Source organism: Phoxinus phoxinus, assembly GCF_949152265.1.
Source record: "Phoxinus phoxinus genome assembly, chromosome: 11".
Lineage (NCBI taxonomy): Eukaryota > Metazoa > Chordata > Actinopteri > Cypriniformes > Leuciscidae > Phoxinus > Phoxinus phoxinus.
Genome location: NC_136886.1, coordinates 9,974,574 through 9,989,739, shown reverse-complemented (window position 1 = coordinate 9,989,739; position 15,166 = coordinate 9,974,574). Strand labels below are relative to the sequence as shown.

Here is a 15,166-nt window from a genome sequence, read left to right as displayed (position 1 = left end):
GTGAGTTCAGGAGTGTTGCTGAGGGGCTGGAATACAATGACACGGCTCTCAAGGACTTATTTAATTTGGCCCTTGATGAACCCCTCAGCCTGGAGAAGATGTTTGGCAAAGAGCACCTCAGTGCGGCAGTGGTTCATGTAGGTTGTCTACAAACCAGAAGGTTGGTGGTTCAATCCCCGGTTCCACTTGACCAAGTGTCGAGGTGTCCATGAGCAAGACACCTAACCCCAGCTGCTCCCGACGAGCTGGATGGCGCCTTGTATGGCTGACACCGCCGTCGGTGTATGAATGGGTGGATGTGAGGCTAAATGTAAAGCGCTATGGTGGCCATTGGGTCTGTGAAAGTGCTATATAAATGCAGTCCATTTTCTCTTGAGAGCCCTTCCCGGAGCCCGCTGACTTCCGGAGCCCGCTGCCGTCCCGGAGGCCTTCCCGGAACCCGCTGCCGTCCCGGAGGCCTTCCCGGACGTCACGTCTGCCGATCCGGAGCCCTCTGCCGTCCCGGAGGCCTTCCCGGACGTCACGTCTGCCAATCCGGAGGCCGCTCACGTCACGTCTGCCGATCCGGAGGCCGCTGCCGTCCCGGAGGCCTTCCCGGACGTCACGTCTGCCGATCCGGAGGCCTCTCACGTCACGTCTGCCGATCACGTCTGCCGCTCACGCCATGTCTGCCGATCCAGAGTCTCCGGACAAGATGGCCACCGCCGAGCCTGTTCCTGTGCCCTGGCCGCCCGAGGGGTCGTCTCCGCCCTGGCCGCCCGAGGGGTGGGCAAAAAGCTAATATTTTTGTCTCTCACAAGATAGTTTTGATTTTATGGCTTTTTTAAAGGCATTGTCTCTGTCTTTTATTAATTGTTTGATATCACCACTGTAGAAAGTGTTCCCCTTTGACACATGGACTGTCCCAGTCACCCCTGTCATTCAGCGAGAAATGGACTATTCCACACTTTCCACCGGAGTTCGCGAAGTTTACGGAGAAGAGAATAGACAGATGATAAAGGGAAAAGGAGATCGGCTGGATATTGTATATAGTTTGTAGAGTGAAATATAGGGTATTAGCCCAAATCGGAGGAGGTTTTATCGAACGTGCGTGTGCGTGCATCACACTGTAAGTAATCACATAATTATTGGACATTCTCAGCGAACGCTAATCCACCTGTATCTGTGTTTACATTTAATGTTGTTTACTTAATTATATTCTGCTGCTCTGACATTACTGCAATTCAATGTATATTTGTCGTTCGTTGTCAGTATCAGTATTTATTTCTAATAATCACTAATGCACGGTTGTATGTCAGGGCGCGCGCATGCGCTCATAGTTGCTTACATCTTGGTTCGACCGCACGCACATGCAGCAATAGCAATGCTCGCATGCACAGCTCGTGCACAGCTCGTGTACAGCGTTAGCGCACACACATTTCAAGTATTCCATCACAGAGATTGTATTGTGTTATATTTTACCTCTATATTCATCAGCATTTTACCAAATAAGTTTTATTGATATTGTTTAGTGGTTTATATATGTTTATATCTATATTTATATCTGTATTCTGTATTCACAGAACCACACATCTATGCACCTTTAATAAACCAACGATTTGGAATATAACCTGAGTGAGACATTATTGTTCTGACCGGACGAACTGTAGCCTTCAGCCACACCTGAACTGGCAATTAGAGTGAATACTCACAAGATTTTTCATGGTCCTTCGAGCCGGAGCGGTGAATTGCTACAGAGATGTCTCAACCCGAGAGAGAAGCGCCTGTCGTGCGTCCACGAAGACAGATCAACCCACCGAGTCATTGAGCTTGGTGAGCCATTGCCACATCAACAGCCACTCCCAGACTTCAGCCATAGCAGAGTCCAGTTACCAAGTGTGGTAGGACAGACCCGATCGACTTCTCCTATCAGTCAAGAGTTAGATTATGATAAGTGGACACTGAGAGATGAATGGCAAAGCGAAAGATCCGATGGACGAGGAGAAGAGGAAGTAGAGCTTACAGCCATGCTGCAGGTGATGAAACGCGAGAACGCTGACTTGCGGCTACAAACCAGCCAGCTTCCAGAGATCATTTCAGCATTACAGGAGATGCGACAACAGAATGCCATGTTACATCAGGAACTTCAAAGTCTAAAGGTAGAAAGGGGAGCCCCCTCCAGGCCAGTGACTTTATCAGTGCTATCTCCGTGTCCCTTTTCTCCAGTGGTGAGCCCTGATACTCCACAACGATTCCGTCCTACTCCAACACCACGGACAAACCCACCAACGCCGCCTACGGCCATGAGAAAACTGTGCCCAGCTACAATGGATGAGCGCCCTGGATTAGCTGAGGATTTCAGAAACCTAGACATTTCCTCCTCAATACGTGATAGAGTACCACCACAAGTATGTTACAGTGACCCACCACAACCCAGGTACTCTCATTCCTCCCAACACATTCCAGCTCATCAATCAGAGTTCGAGACCCGAGCATACGAGCGTATGCCACCTCCGCATCCAGGACACAGACAAGCGTATTATCAGCCTTCATCAATGCAGGAGAAAATGTACAGAGGCCCTGCTCCAACCATTCCTTTCCTAACAGCTCCTGATCCTAGAGAGTTTTCTAGACTGAGAATAGCATTGGAGAACATTTTGCCTGAGGATGCAACAGAGCGATTCAAGTTTCAGATCCTCACTGACCATCTTAAGTTGGAGGAAGCCCTACTTGTGGCAGACTCATACAGTAACTCAAGCTTTCCTTTTACAAACACCATGAGAGCCCTCAATAAAATGTATGGCCAGCCCCATCAGCTAGCTTTACAACGCATTGCAGATCTGATGGATGGACCAAACATTCGCAGTGGAGATGTGAAAACCTTTCGCATGTTCGGACTCCAAGTGCGTTCCCTGGTCAGTATGTTGGAACAGCTGGGTCAGAAAGGCAATGTCGAGTTGGAGTGTGGATCACATGTGTCCAGACTGATGAGCAAACTGCCACATGATCTCAGATCCAGTTTTAAGAGGTACACACATCCTCTTCATGTCACTATCCCCACATTATTGGACTTTGCGAACTGGCTTGAGTACGAGCTACAAGTTCAGGATGACCACACTGACTATAGCAGTCAGTCTAGAGTTTCGACAGTGCCGAGGAGGGAGCTGAGGAGAGACTCTAGGCAGCCCCGCAAACCTACTACCATCCTCCTTGGTACAGAGAAACCGAAGGCCAGCCCAGCATCACCAGTTTATCCACCCAAACCAACTGCTGCTAAGAGAGAAGGGGTGAATGTTTACTGTCCATACTGCGACAACAACAGACATTTCCTTAACGGCTGTGAGAACTTTAAGTTGCTCAACAAAGAGCAGAAGGTGAATTGGATTAAATGCCAAAATAGGTGCTGGCGCTGTGGGCGTGGTCATCATGCTGCCAATTGCACACTGAAAGCCCTCTGTCCATCTTGTAACAGAAAGCACTTGCTGGCCTTACATGATGTAAATGACCAGAGCAGAGTCACAGAAGAATCGGTTCCAGCCAGTGCAGTATTGTATGTGGATCGTCCAACCTGCGACAATAAAATTCTGCTGAAGGTGGCTAAAGTTCTGCTCCGAAATGGCAACAAATCCATGGAGGCATATGCAATTCTCGATGATGGGTCAGAGCGGACCATTATCCTACATGAAGCGGTGCAGAAGTTGAATCTGAAGGGACAGCCAGAGGACTTGGTCCTCCGTACAGTCAGGCAAGATACACAAACCCTTCATGGGGCGGCCGTGACCTTCACTGTGTCTTCAGTGGCTAACCCCCGTAAGGCTTTCCGGATACGGAGCGCATTCTCAGCCAACGGCCTGGGTTTATCAGAGCACACGCATCCCGTCAAGGTACTCCAGAAGAAGTACAAGCACCTTGCAGGCCTGCCACTACAGCACCTTTACAAAGTGAAACCAGTAGTTCTCATTGGTTCGGACTGCCCTCACCTCATCACACCCATAGAACCAGTCAGACTGGGTCCACCTGGTGGCCCTGCTGCTGTGAGAACACGCCTAGGATGGACACTACAAGGCCCAGCACAAGAACTAACCAGCAGACTTTCCCCACAGCAATGTCTTTTCACCAGCTTACGGCCCACTAACGACCTCTATGCCAATGTGGAGAAACTGTGGCAAATGGACATTCTTCCATATCGAAACGAGAAGGTACTGACAAGGTCTAGACAAGACCAAGAGTCCATCCAACTTCTCCAAGACAAAACTGTGAGAGTGGATGTTAACAAAATCCAGCGCTATGCGACCCCTCTTCTACGTGCCAAAGATATGCCATGTCTACATGCACCCAAAGAAGCTGTCCTGCCACAATTAAGGGGAATAGAGAATCGGCTGAACAAGAATCCTGATCAAGCGGCGGCCTACCAAGAGGAGATAGTCAGACTACAGCAAGCTGGCTACATCACAAAACTCACTCCTGAGCAGGTGGACTGCTCTAAAGAGAGCTGGTACATTCCACATCATTTGGTGGAGCATAATGGGAAGAAAAGGGTTGTCTTCAACTGTTCGTTCACTTACCAAGGCCACAACCTGAACAAGTACTTGCTCCCTGGTCCACCACTCAGTCCTTCTCTTCTGTCAGTTCTTCTGCGATTCAGAGAACATTCCATCGCCTTTAGTAGTGACATTCGTGGGATGTTCCACCAGGTACGCCTTTTGCCTGAGGACAAACCACTACTGAGATTCATTTGGAGAAATCTCCAGAGAGACAAGGTACCAGACGTGTATGAATGGCAAGTACTTCCATTCGGAACAACGTGCAGTCCTTGCTGCGCAACATACGCTCTACAAAAGCACGTCCTGGACCACGGTGAGTCTGAAGAGACACAGTTCTCAGTAGAGAAATCCTTTTATGTTGACAACTGCCTTCAGAGCTTCACCTCAAGTGAGACAGCAAAAGGTCTTGTAGACAGACTCCGCAGCCTCTTAAGTTCCGGAGGCTTTGACCTAAGACAGTGGGCGAGCAATGATCCATCAGTCATCAGCCACCTGCCAGCTGATGCTCAATCTCAAAGCAGCATCCAGTGGCTCAGCGAAGGTCATCAAGATGCACAAGAGTCAACTCTTGGGTTACACTGGAATTGCTCATCAGACACTCTCTCCTATAAGCAGCGTCGGGCAGACCACCCACTTCCAACTATGCGGAGCATATACCATATCCTCGCTAGCCAGTATGACCCCATAGGCTATATTGTGCCTTTCACAACACGTGCCAAGGTGATCGTACAGAAGTTATGGGATAAGAAAAGAGAGTGGGACGATCCCCGTCTGCCTGAGAACCTGTTGAACTTGTGGAGAGCATGGGAGAGTGAACTGGATGGTTTACAACACGTTGTTTTGCCGAGGGCTTACTGCAGTAAAGAACTGGATCAGCCCACCAGCATGAGGCAGATCCACATTTTCTGCGACGCTTCAGAGCGAGCCTACGGTTCTGTGGCCTACTTACGAACTGAAAACCCTGAAGGTAGAGTGGAAGTAGCCTTTATAACTGGTAGATCTCGAGTAGCCCCGAAAAAGCAGCAATCCATTCCACGGTTGGAGTTATGTGCAGCACTCACAGGTGCACAACTCGCAAAAGTTCTGAAGACAGAGCTAACTTTGCCCATCCACAGTGTTACTCTGTGGTCTGACTCCACAACTGTACTTACCTGGCTGCTGTCACACTCATGTCGTTTTAAAGTTTTCGTAGGCACCAGAGTGGCAGAAATCCAGGAACTCACGGAGTCTGATAACTGGAGATACGTGCCATCAAAGGAGAACCCTGCAGATGACATCACAAAGGGAAAGCTACTCTGTGACATAGGCCAGGAAAGTAGATGGAATAAGGGGCCAAAGTTCCTCACACAGACAACTGACCACTGGCCAGAGATGCCACCATTTACGACCATTGATCAGGACAGTGAACTGAGAAAATCAATCTTCATTGGTCTATCAATCTCCACTCCACCTACTCCTGATCCACAGAAATACCATACACTTCCAGAGCTACTGAAGGCTCACATCCTGCATGTCAACGGGGCGGCCACTGATATCTCAACAGCAGGTGACTACAAAGAGGCAGAACTTGCAGTGCTTCGTCAGAGCCAAACTGACTCATTCCCAGATGAACTGTCCTTCCTCAGAGCAGGTAAATCCTTGCCTAGAAATAGCCGCTTACTGTGCTTAGCCCCGGAATTTGATGAGGACACCAAACTCATACGAGTTGGCGGTCGTCTCCGTCAGATCAGTCAGCTAGAGGAAGATACGATACATCCTATTGTCCTCGACTCGTCTCATCCGACTACCAAACTGTTAATCAAAGACCATGATGATCGGCTACATCACCCAGGACCAGATAGGGTGTTTGCTGAACTTCGGAGGAAATACTGGGTGATACGGGGACGGGCTGCAGTCAGAAACCACCAACGACAATGTGTAGAGTGTCAGAAATGGCGGGGACAACCACATCCACCAAGAATGGCGGACCTCCCACCTGCCAGATTGAGGATCCATCAACCTGTCTTCTACTCAACAGGTACGGATTGCTTTGGACCTTACACTATAAAGGTGGGACGCAGGAATGAAAAAAGATGGGGAATCATCTTCAAATGCATGACTTCCCGTGCAGTCCACATTGACATACTCACCAGCATCGACACAGATTCCTTCTTGATGGCTTTACGACGATTCATCTCCAGACGTGGTAAACCCTTTGAGCTTCTGTCCGACCAAGGCACCAACTTTAAAGGAGGAGAAAGGGAACTGAGAGAGTCATTCAGCGCCCTTCATCCTGAGCTTCAAGCCCAACTCGCCAGCCAAAAGATCCGATTCCTCTTTAATCCACCCAGTTCACCCCATTTCGGTGGATGTTGGGAGAGAGAAATTCGTTCTTTAAAGGCTGCACTTCACGTCACCATTGGCAACCAGACAGTTACAGAAGAAGTGCTGAGAACTGTCTTCATAGAAGTAGAAGGAATTCTCAACTCCAAACCCATTGGCTACACCTCTTCGGACATTGCGGATCCAGATCCAGTAACTCCTAACATCTTGTTGATGGGGCGGCGAGATGCCTCATTACCGCAAGTGGTATACCAAGACTCTGAACTCCTGAGCCGTAAGAGGTGGAGACATAGCCAGCTCTTAGCTGACCACTTCTGGAGGCACTTTATCCGGCACTATCTACCCAACCTCCAGATCCGACAGAAATGGAAGACTGAAAAAGCTGACCTGCAAGTCGGTGACACGGTCATGATATTGGACCAACAACTGCCCCGCGCTCTTTGGCCTGTAGGGAGAATAGTTCAGGTCTTTCCTGGGTTGGACAAGAGAGTCAGATCTGCGGAAATACAGGTTAACGACAAAACTTACACCCGACCTGTAACAAAGATTATTTGTCTGCCCTCTCTTCCCGACTAGCTGTAAACCCTAATGTAGCGAAGACACTTAAAGTTGGCAAATTCACAATGTGAATTTGGGGGCGGCTGTAGAAAGTGTTCCCCTTTGACACATGGACTGTCCCAGTCACCCCTGTCATTCAGCGAGAAATGGACTATTCCACACTTTCCACCGGAGTTCGCGAAGTTTACGGAGAAGAGAATAGACAGATGATAAAGGGAAAAGGAGATCGGCTGGATATTGTATATAGTTTGTAGAGTGAAATATAGGGTATTAGCCCAAATCGGAGGAGGTTTTATCGAACGTGCGTGTGCGTGCATCACACTGTAAGTAATCACATAATTATTGGACATTCTCAGCGAACGCTAATCCACCTGTATCTGTGTTTACATTTAATGTTGTTTACTTAATTATATTCTGCTGCTCTGACATTACTGCAATTCAATGTATATTTGTCGTTCGTTGTCAGTATCAGTATTTATTTCTAATAATCACTAATGCACGGTTGTATGTCAGGGCGCGCGCATGCGCTCATAGTTGCTTACATCTTGGTTCGACCGCACGCACATGCAGCAATAGCAATGCTCGCATGCACAGCTCGTGCACAGCTCGTGTACAGCGTTAGCGCACACACATTTCAAGTATTCCATCACAGAGATTGTATTGTGTTATATTTTACCTCTATATTCATCAGCATTTTACCAAATAAGTTTTATTGATATTGTTTAGTGGTTTATATATGTTTATATCTATATTTATATCTGTATTCTGTATTCACAGAACCACACATCTATGCACCTTTAATAAACCAACGATTTGGAATATAACCTGAGTGAGACATTATTGTTCTGACCGGACGAACTGTAGCCTTCAGCCACACCTGAACTGGCAATTAGAGTGAATACTCACAAGATTTTTCAACCACTGAGCCAGGGAAAATAACACTTTCTGTTGTGTTTGATTGTCACTGCGTATTCATTTTTGTTTTTTAAGCATTCAGTGAATTTCTGACTAATTATTTCCAAATCATTGTCCAATAATAAAGTGACACAGTTCATATTTCTTATTGCTGTGTGAAATTGTTCCTGTTTGCTCCTTGGAATGCCAATGAACAATTTTTTCCCGGAATAAGCTGCAAATCGCTTTCTGGTTAATTTTCTTGTTATCAGCACCATGTTATGATCTGAGAGACCAGTTAACATATTGTACGATTTTGTGATCCGCTCCGGATGATTGGTGAAGATTAAGTCAAGGTGCTACAATTGTTTGTGATCTGTGTCGGTCCTTTAACCATCTGGACAAGGTTAAATCCATCCATAATTTAATGTATCCAGAATGAGCTGAATTAAATACTCTGAATGATATCAATCCACAATTCTGACTTGTAATGCAGCCAGGAACCATAATCACAACATGTTGGTTCGTTTGAGGAGAACTGGGCCGCCGACTGAGCCTGGTTCTCAAGGTTTATTTGCTTCTGCTAAAAATTGAATTAGTCAAACCGTTTAGAAGATATAACCCAAATCAATTTCTAGCCATGGCTCAGTACACTTATCAAACTATATCTTCTAAACCATTTAATGAATCCAAATTAGGTCCCACTTTATATTAATTGGCTTTAATTACTTTGTACTTACATTGAAATAAATAATTTGATACAATGGACTTATTCTGTACATACATGGTTTTACATTGTACATATATTTTTAAAATACCTGCATGTAAATACAGCTGTAGTTAATTTATGTAATTACACTGTTGACCTGTCCCTTATAACTTAACCCACCCTTAAACTTAACCATACCAGCACACCTGTCCCTAACCTTACCCGTATCACACCGCAATAGCAGCAAAAGTGTTTTACAATAAAACATGAACACAATAAGTACATTGTACTTATTTTTTGATGCAAGTAGGCCTACATAGTATTTAAAGCCACTTAATATAAAGTGGGACCAAAAGGTTTATCAAAAATCTCAAAATGGCTTCACTCAGAAAATCACAGGTAAAAAGAATATTGATTTTAAGTATGGTTGTGGAGATATTAGAAACAATTATTATAGCGCCACCTATAGTCCCCCCACCAATGGGGGGCATTTGGGACCATCCTGCCAAATTTTGTGTTTCTGGGACTTACGGTTTTGGCTGACCAGACACTTTTAGGGCAGAAAAAGAAGAAGTGGTGGCAGCAGTGGTGAGGGACAGTTGAGGCATGAGAAACTTCATGCACCTCTTCCCTGGTCTTCAGTGATGCATCTGAGAAGGTTGAGTCCCTGCACTTGTCAGATGCAACACTAAAGACCACAGAGCAACAGAGAAAGTGGAGGCAGAAGAAGTCAGAAGGAGCACCTGTGCCTGCCGGGTCTGAGAAGGCTGAGTGGGGATGCAACACTGAAGACTAAGCAGTGTAGGCAACAACGGAGTAAGTGGAGTCAGAGTAAGACACACAGAGCATCCATGCTTGCCTCTGGGTCCAGCCCGTTACCACCTGTGCCTGCCGGGTCCCAACAAAGAGGAAAAATCAGGATCCCTGAGCATCTCTAAGGCAACATCTGCTAAAGACCTCTTTTGAATTGGGAGCACACAGAGAGCACCTGTGCCTGTCCCAAAGGTGCTCACATGCTCCATGTACAAACATTCTTTAATATCTTCTTTTGTCTTCAACAGAAGAAAGAAACTCATACAGGTTTGGAACAACATGCGGATTATTAGAGTAAACAAGATCACAACACTTACAAGACCACATACAATCCTAACAACCACACAGCTGTATCACCCCAGAGTCAACATCCAATTTCAACATCACAAAGGCCCTGCCTTGACATTCATTGCATGAAATATGGGTTAATGTTCCTGTTTAAGGCTCGGCTTTTATTACACAAGAGGGACTGCTCATTGCTAAAACCAACCGAATACACCCCAGCCACAAATACTTCCTAGAGTTAGTAGATTAACATGGGAGGATTTGAAATTGAAAAACGGAGTGTACTGACGCCTTTCCGCGGTTAAAACAACATTCCTTCTTATGTTCGTTTCATGTTTATTTGATGCTATAAATTGACTAGAAGGAAGAGATGATCGGTTCATGAGCAGGTTTAACTGATGCAACAGCGATATGTCAGACACATTAAAGAGCCACAAACCGGTATTTATTGTTTAAATTTCTTTTTAAAAAATGCCCAAGTTTGAAAGGTGAGACTTTGTTTAATATAAAAAGTAACCCAAAAGTTACCTTTTCTGTCAGCGTGTTGTCAGTGTCCTCTCTGCTCCATGTGTTTTTCACTGCGTAAGAACATGGTGTGGCGTGAGAGCTGCGTAGCTTGTCGGACATTCCGTTTCCGGCTGATGGATTACCCCCTTGTTTACAACATGGGACAATACATTTCAACTGTGAAACTTCACAGACACATTCTGGGGACACCTGAGACTTAGCCTACATCTTGTAAAGACGGGGATAATATAATAGGTTCCCTTCAAATTTAACAGTTTTGAAAAAGTATGTAAACGTGTAGCCTACAAATTGTTGTGTAGGTGCATAGAGTTTTGGTGGTCTTTGAGTCTGAGTGAGAAACAAATGAACGTAAAGTGAAATATGTAGTCAGTGATTGCATTTTAAGTTAAAGCAATGGTAGGCTAATGCTTAGTTTAGCCCAAATAGAATGATGTTGTGCTCACTGCATGTGTAAAGTTTAGAAAAAGTGACCTAAGTCGAGAAATGTGTCCTATAGCGATTGTAAAAAAACAAAACAAAAAAACTGTATTTTGTTATACAATGCTGCCATCTGCTGTAAACTGTCTCCTGCATGATCTTCCATCAAACATACTCTAGTCATTTGAATTTATTTGTATATTATTCCTAGTTGTTGTTTTTATTGCACAAACTGGCTTTTAATCATTGGCTTACATACAACTCCCCTAACACTTGGGAAGCTTCTTTGTGCTTTCCTTTCACACAAGTATTGAATCTCATGCTGCTGTTACTTTAATTCTCCACTAGGAGGGCTGTTGCGTTTGAAATGCATGTAAAGTAAAGATTGAACTCCACTCAGCCAAAGTGTTGGATGACCAAGGCTTACCTTTTTACTGTGCCCTACGTACATGCCAACACTGACTGGTGATAATTTCAGTTTTCCCTCAGAGAGTTTAGTAAACAGTCATTTTGTAGCCAGCTTTTGCTACAGGATTACCTCCTGGTGTTGATTTTTAATGGAACATGTTGTCAGCTCTATTGAATGTGTGTGTGTGTGTGTGTGTGTGTGTGTGTGTGTGTGTGTGTGTGTGTGTGTGTGTGTGTGTGTGTGTGTGTGTGTGTGTGTGTGTGTGTGTGTGTGTGTGTGTGTGTGTGTGTGTGTGTGTGTGTGTGTGTGTGTGTGTGTGTGAGTGAGTGTGAGTGTGAGTGTGAGTGACCGGGCTGGTCTGGTCTGGTCTGGTAAAGCCTACATTAGGGTGACAAAATGTCCCCACAAAAAATGGCAATATCAGAAATCCTTATGAGGAAATTTGTTGGTCCCCATAAGGAAAACAGCTCATAAATCATAAGTGATGTTTTTTGAAAATGTAAAAATGCAGAAAGTTTTGTGTGATGGGTAGGTTTAGGGGTAGGCTTATAGGAGATATATTTAAAAAATCATTATATCTACAGAAAGTACCCAGAACATGAAAACACAATGTGTGTGTGTGTGTGTGTGTGTGTGTGTGTGTGTGTGTGTGTGTGTGTGTGTGTGTGTGTGTGTGTGTGTGTGTGTGTGTGTGTGTGTGTGTGTGTGTGTCAAAAACATATTAATAAATGGCCCCAATTATGAAGTTATTTCACAATTGTCTTGTTCTCAATCTTCTTTTTTCCCGCTCAATCTCTCTCTTTGGCTCATTGCTTATTATCTCATATGCCAGGATCCACTCAAGGCTAATTTAATTCTGGCTTCCTATCAGCTCTCTGTTCACATACAGTGGGATTTTTGCATTAGCGCAGACAAAAAATATATGTCCCAGAATGGAGCCAATGAAGCAGGCAACCTTTGGCAAGAAAATCCCTTAGCTACAGTGGGGAGAAACAGAACTAAATAATGACCTGCATGTGGTTACAGTAAAAAGATTAAGCTAAAACAGCTTACACGTGAGAAATTCGACAACACAGTGAAGAAAAATGCCTTCCTTTTAATATTCCTTTGAAATAATAACGTGGCGGGCCTATACGTAATTAATTTAGCTTGTACTGAATATCAGAGAAGAAAAATGAATACATTTATAACACAAAAATAATTTCAGAGTGCCTAATTAGAGGTGTCATAATATGCAGCGAACAAAAGGGTTTGATTGCATTGCTGTAAGGAGAAAATTGCAGGTAATTTTACAGATTTCCTTTATCACATGTATGCAATACTGCACTGTTCAATGAATCAAACCACTTGGTGTCTTTAAGCATATCAGCTGTATTAATCTTTTATAAGGGATACACCACGATTGAGTAAAGAGTGGTACATTTCATTGTTTATAATTGACTGAATAGCAGTAATAGCTGATCCCTCTATGCTCATCTAAACCCTTTATATCGTCTTGTGTTATACAAATACATCTATATTCTGGCCTTTGTTTCGAAATAAGGAAGGAGTTGGTGTTTCCCGGTGGATGGCAGGTCTGAAGCTCTGACAGCACTGAGTCTTTCATTACGCCTGAAGTGCTGCTGCTCTTCACTGCATATTTAATGACTCTTTTTCTGGGTTTTTCTTCTCTCCTGTTCCTGTCTAGTGTAGGTACAAGAGGGAGAAGAAAGAAAAAGACTGATTACACGCTGTTAAATAACGGGAAAACAATGCATGCTTCACTGTAATTAAACTGTGATCTAAACCAGTGTTTCTAAACCTTTTGTCTTAGGCACAGTCCCATCAGTAAGGCCCTTTCATCAACACCAAACCAGACATGTTTATTTTTTTTTAAAACTTGTTTTATACTTGATATCATTTAGCATTATCACCAATATGATTAAAGTGCCCATTTACAATATGCACAAATTTAACTAAAAACATTTTAAGAAGTTATAAACATCAAGGTTCTTTATAATTGAAGCAATTCACACTTTGCTAAATAGTATTAGAAATGAGTGTCCCAAATCATAATTGAATACGAGTATTCCAAAGATAACCGGGGTGTACTTTTTCCGGATAGAATTCAAAGTACAATTTTTACAACTGCACAGATCCATGCACACTCTAACGGCAAATATTGGCCACAACCCATTGCGCGTGATGATCACCCAATGACATCATAACATCATTGATCAACTTTTAGCAGCAAATGACTTTTCTCTAGCAGCTCCTGAAAATTTGTTGGCAACAGTGCAGTTTAAACGATGACAGAATGTACGTAACTAAGCGACGTTGTGGTCTGAAGTTTGCCTGTAACACACTCAAAAGTATCTACAATCCTTCGCAAAAACAATAAATACTTTTAGAGCGTAGCATAAGACGGCGAATTGTGACACAGAAAAGTTCGAGTCGCAACTGTATCGACGAATAATCAACGTCAAACTCCTTTCTACTCTCGCGATAACTGTGAATATGTCAGCGTGGGTTGGTCTGTCAGGTCAACAGAGGCTTTGAGTGCATTTTAATTTAGTTAACAACAAGAATCTAATGGAAGCAGCTCCGGTTGAAGATAGCGATTGCATACCTTCAGGTGACATGCAGTTTATCTCCAGCTCTGTGAGTCAAAACCACACAAGACACGCGACACACGCGAGACGTGTGTGTGCAGCGTAGCGTGACTGATTAATTACCGGTTCACACAGAAGTGTTTTTCCAGTTGACTGTGCTACCTTTCTATTGTTTTTCTATGTAAACATGTGCTAGACACGTGTTTGACCGTTGCACTCGCGTCTTGAGTTTTTCAAAGCAAAAAAGTGTTCTGTGCGATTTTGTTCACACCACAGACAGGGGTACGATAAAAAGTTTACTAGTGCAAGTTCAGTTAAATAACGCGCAAGTCACGCTCAAATAATAGAACTGGGTGAATGTAACTGTAAGCTCTCAAATACAGGACCATTGTCAAAGGTCAATTGTCCATTCTTGTTGTCAGTCAATAGTGTAGCGATGCATAAAGCACTGCTCAAACAGTCACTTTCAAACAAATGGCAGTACAATCGGAAACCTGGGATAACTCGGATATCACGTCATTGACAAGTGACAAGGGACGGGCACCCTTTAAAAGTGTGAATTTCTCTGTACTTACTCATTCTTGGAAACATTTAGGATAAGTACACAATTGAAAGAAATATATTACACTGTGCTAGTGGTTTCTGGATATTTTGATACACAATTCTTACATATTGTGCCTTTAAGTGCTCTCTGCTTGAGAATCACAGGTCATTCTGGAGTGATCTAATCATCATCATTCTTCTTTATTCGCTCTGATAATGGAGATTGAATGAAGTGAGTGCTAAGATGAGACTCACCTTAGAATGAGAGAACTTGACAGTGCAGATGTATTCTTTGGTGTCAGTGCTGTTCTACATGGTGTTTTACCAGATCAAGGACCAGTGCATTAAAGAGCTCTATATTTAGAAATAATGGTCCTCTTAAACCCGGCTCTGCTCTAGGAAGGGGTACAGAGAAGTAAATGGCAGACGCCTGCAGCATGCATGTAAAGATGGTCTCAGTGTAGCCTTTGATGAACCATACACATCTGAAAGATGACTGAAGAATAAGTGATGAGTTGTTGTGAGTTGTACTTAGAGTATATTCTGATCAATAAGACCTGAGGACCTATATATA

At 44.0% G+C, this 15,166-nt stretch overlaps 1 protein-coding gene across 1 annotated transcript in view; it reads left to right on the top strand.

Moving 5' to 3' along the window:
- Nucleotides 1-10,500: 10,500 nt before the first annotated feature.
- Nucleotides 10,501-15,166, top strand: part of cadpsb (Ca2+-dependent activator protein for secretion b) — a 90,809-nt gene continuing 86,143 nt past the window's right edge. The window contains exon 1 of the mRNA XM_079629302.1: nucleotides 10,501-10,545. Within this exon, the coding sequence (XP_079485428.1) occupies nucleotides 10,516-10,545 (30 nt within the window). The 5' untranslated portion in view covers nucleotides 10,501-10,515. The remainder of the gene's footprint in view (nucleotides 10,546-15,166) is intronic.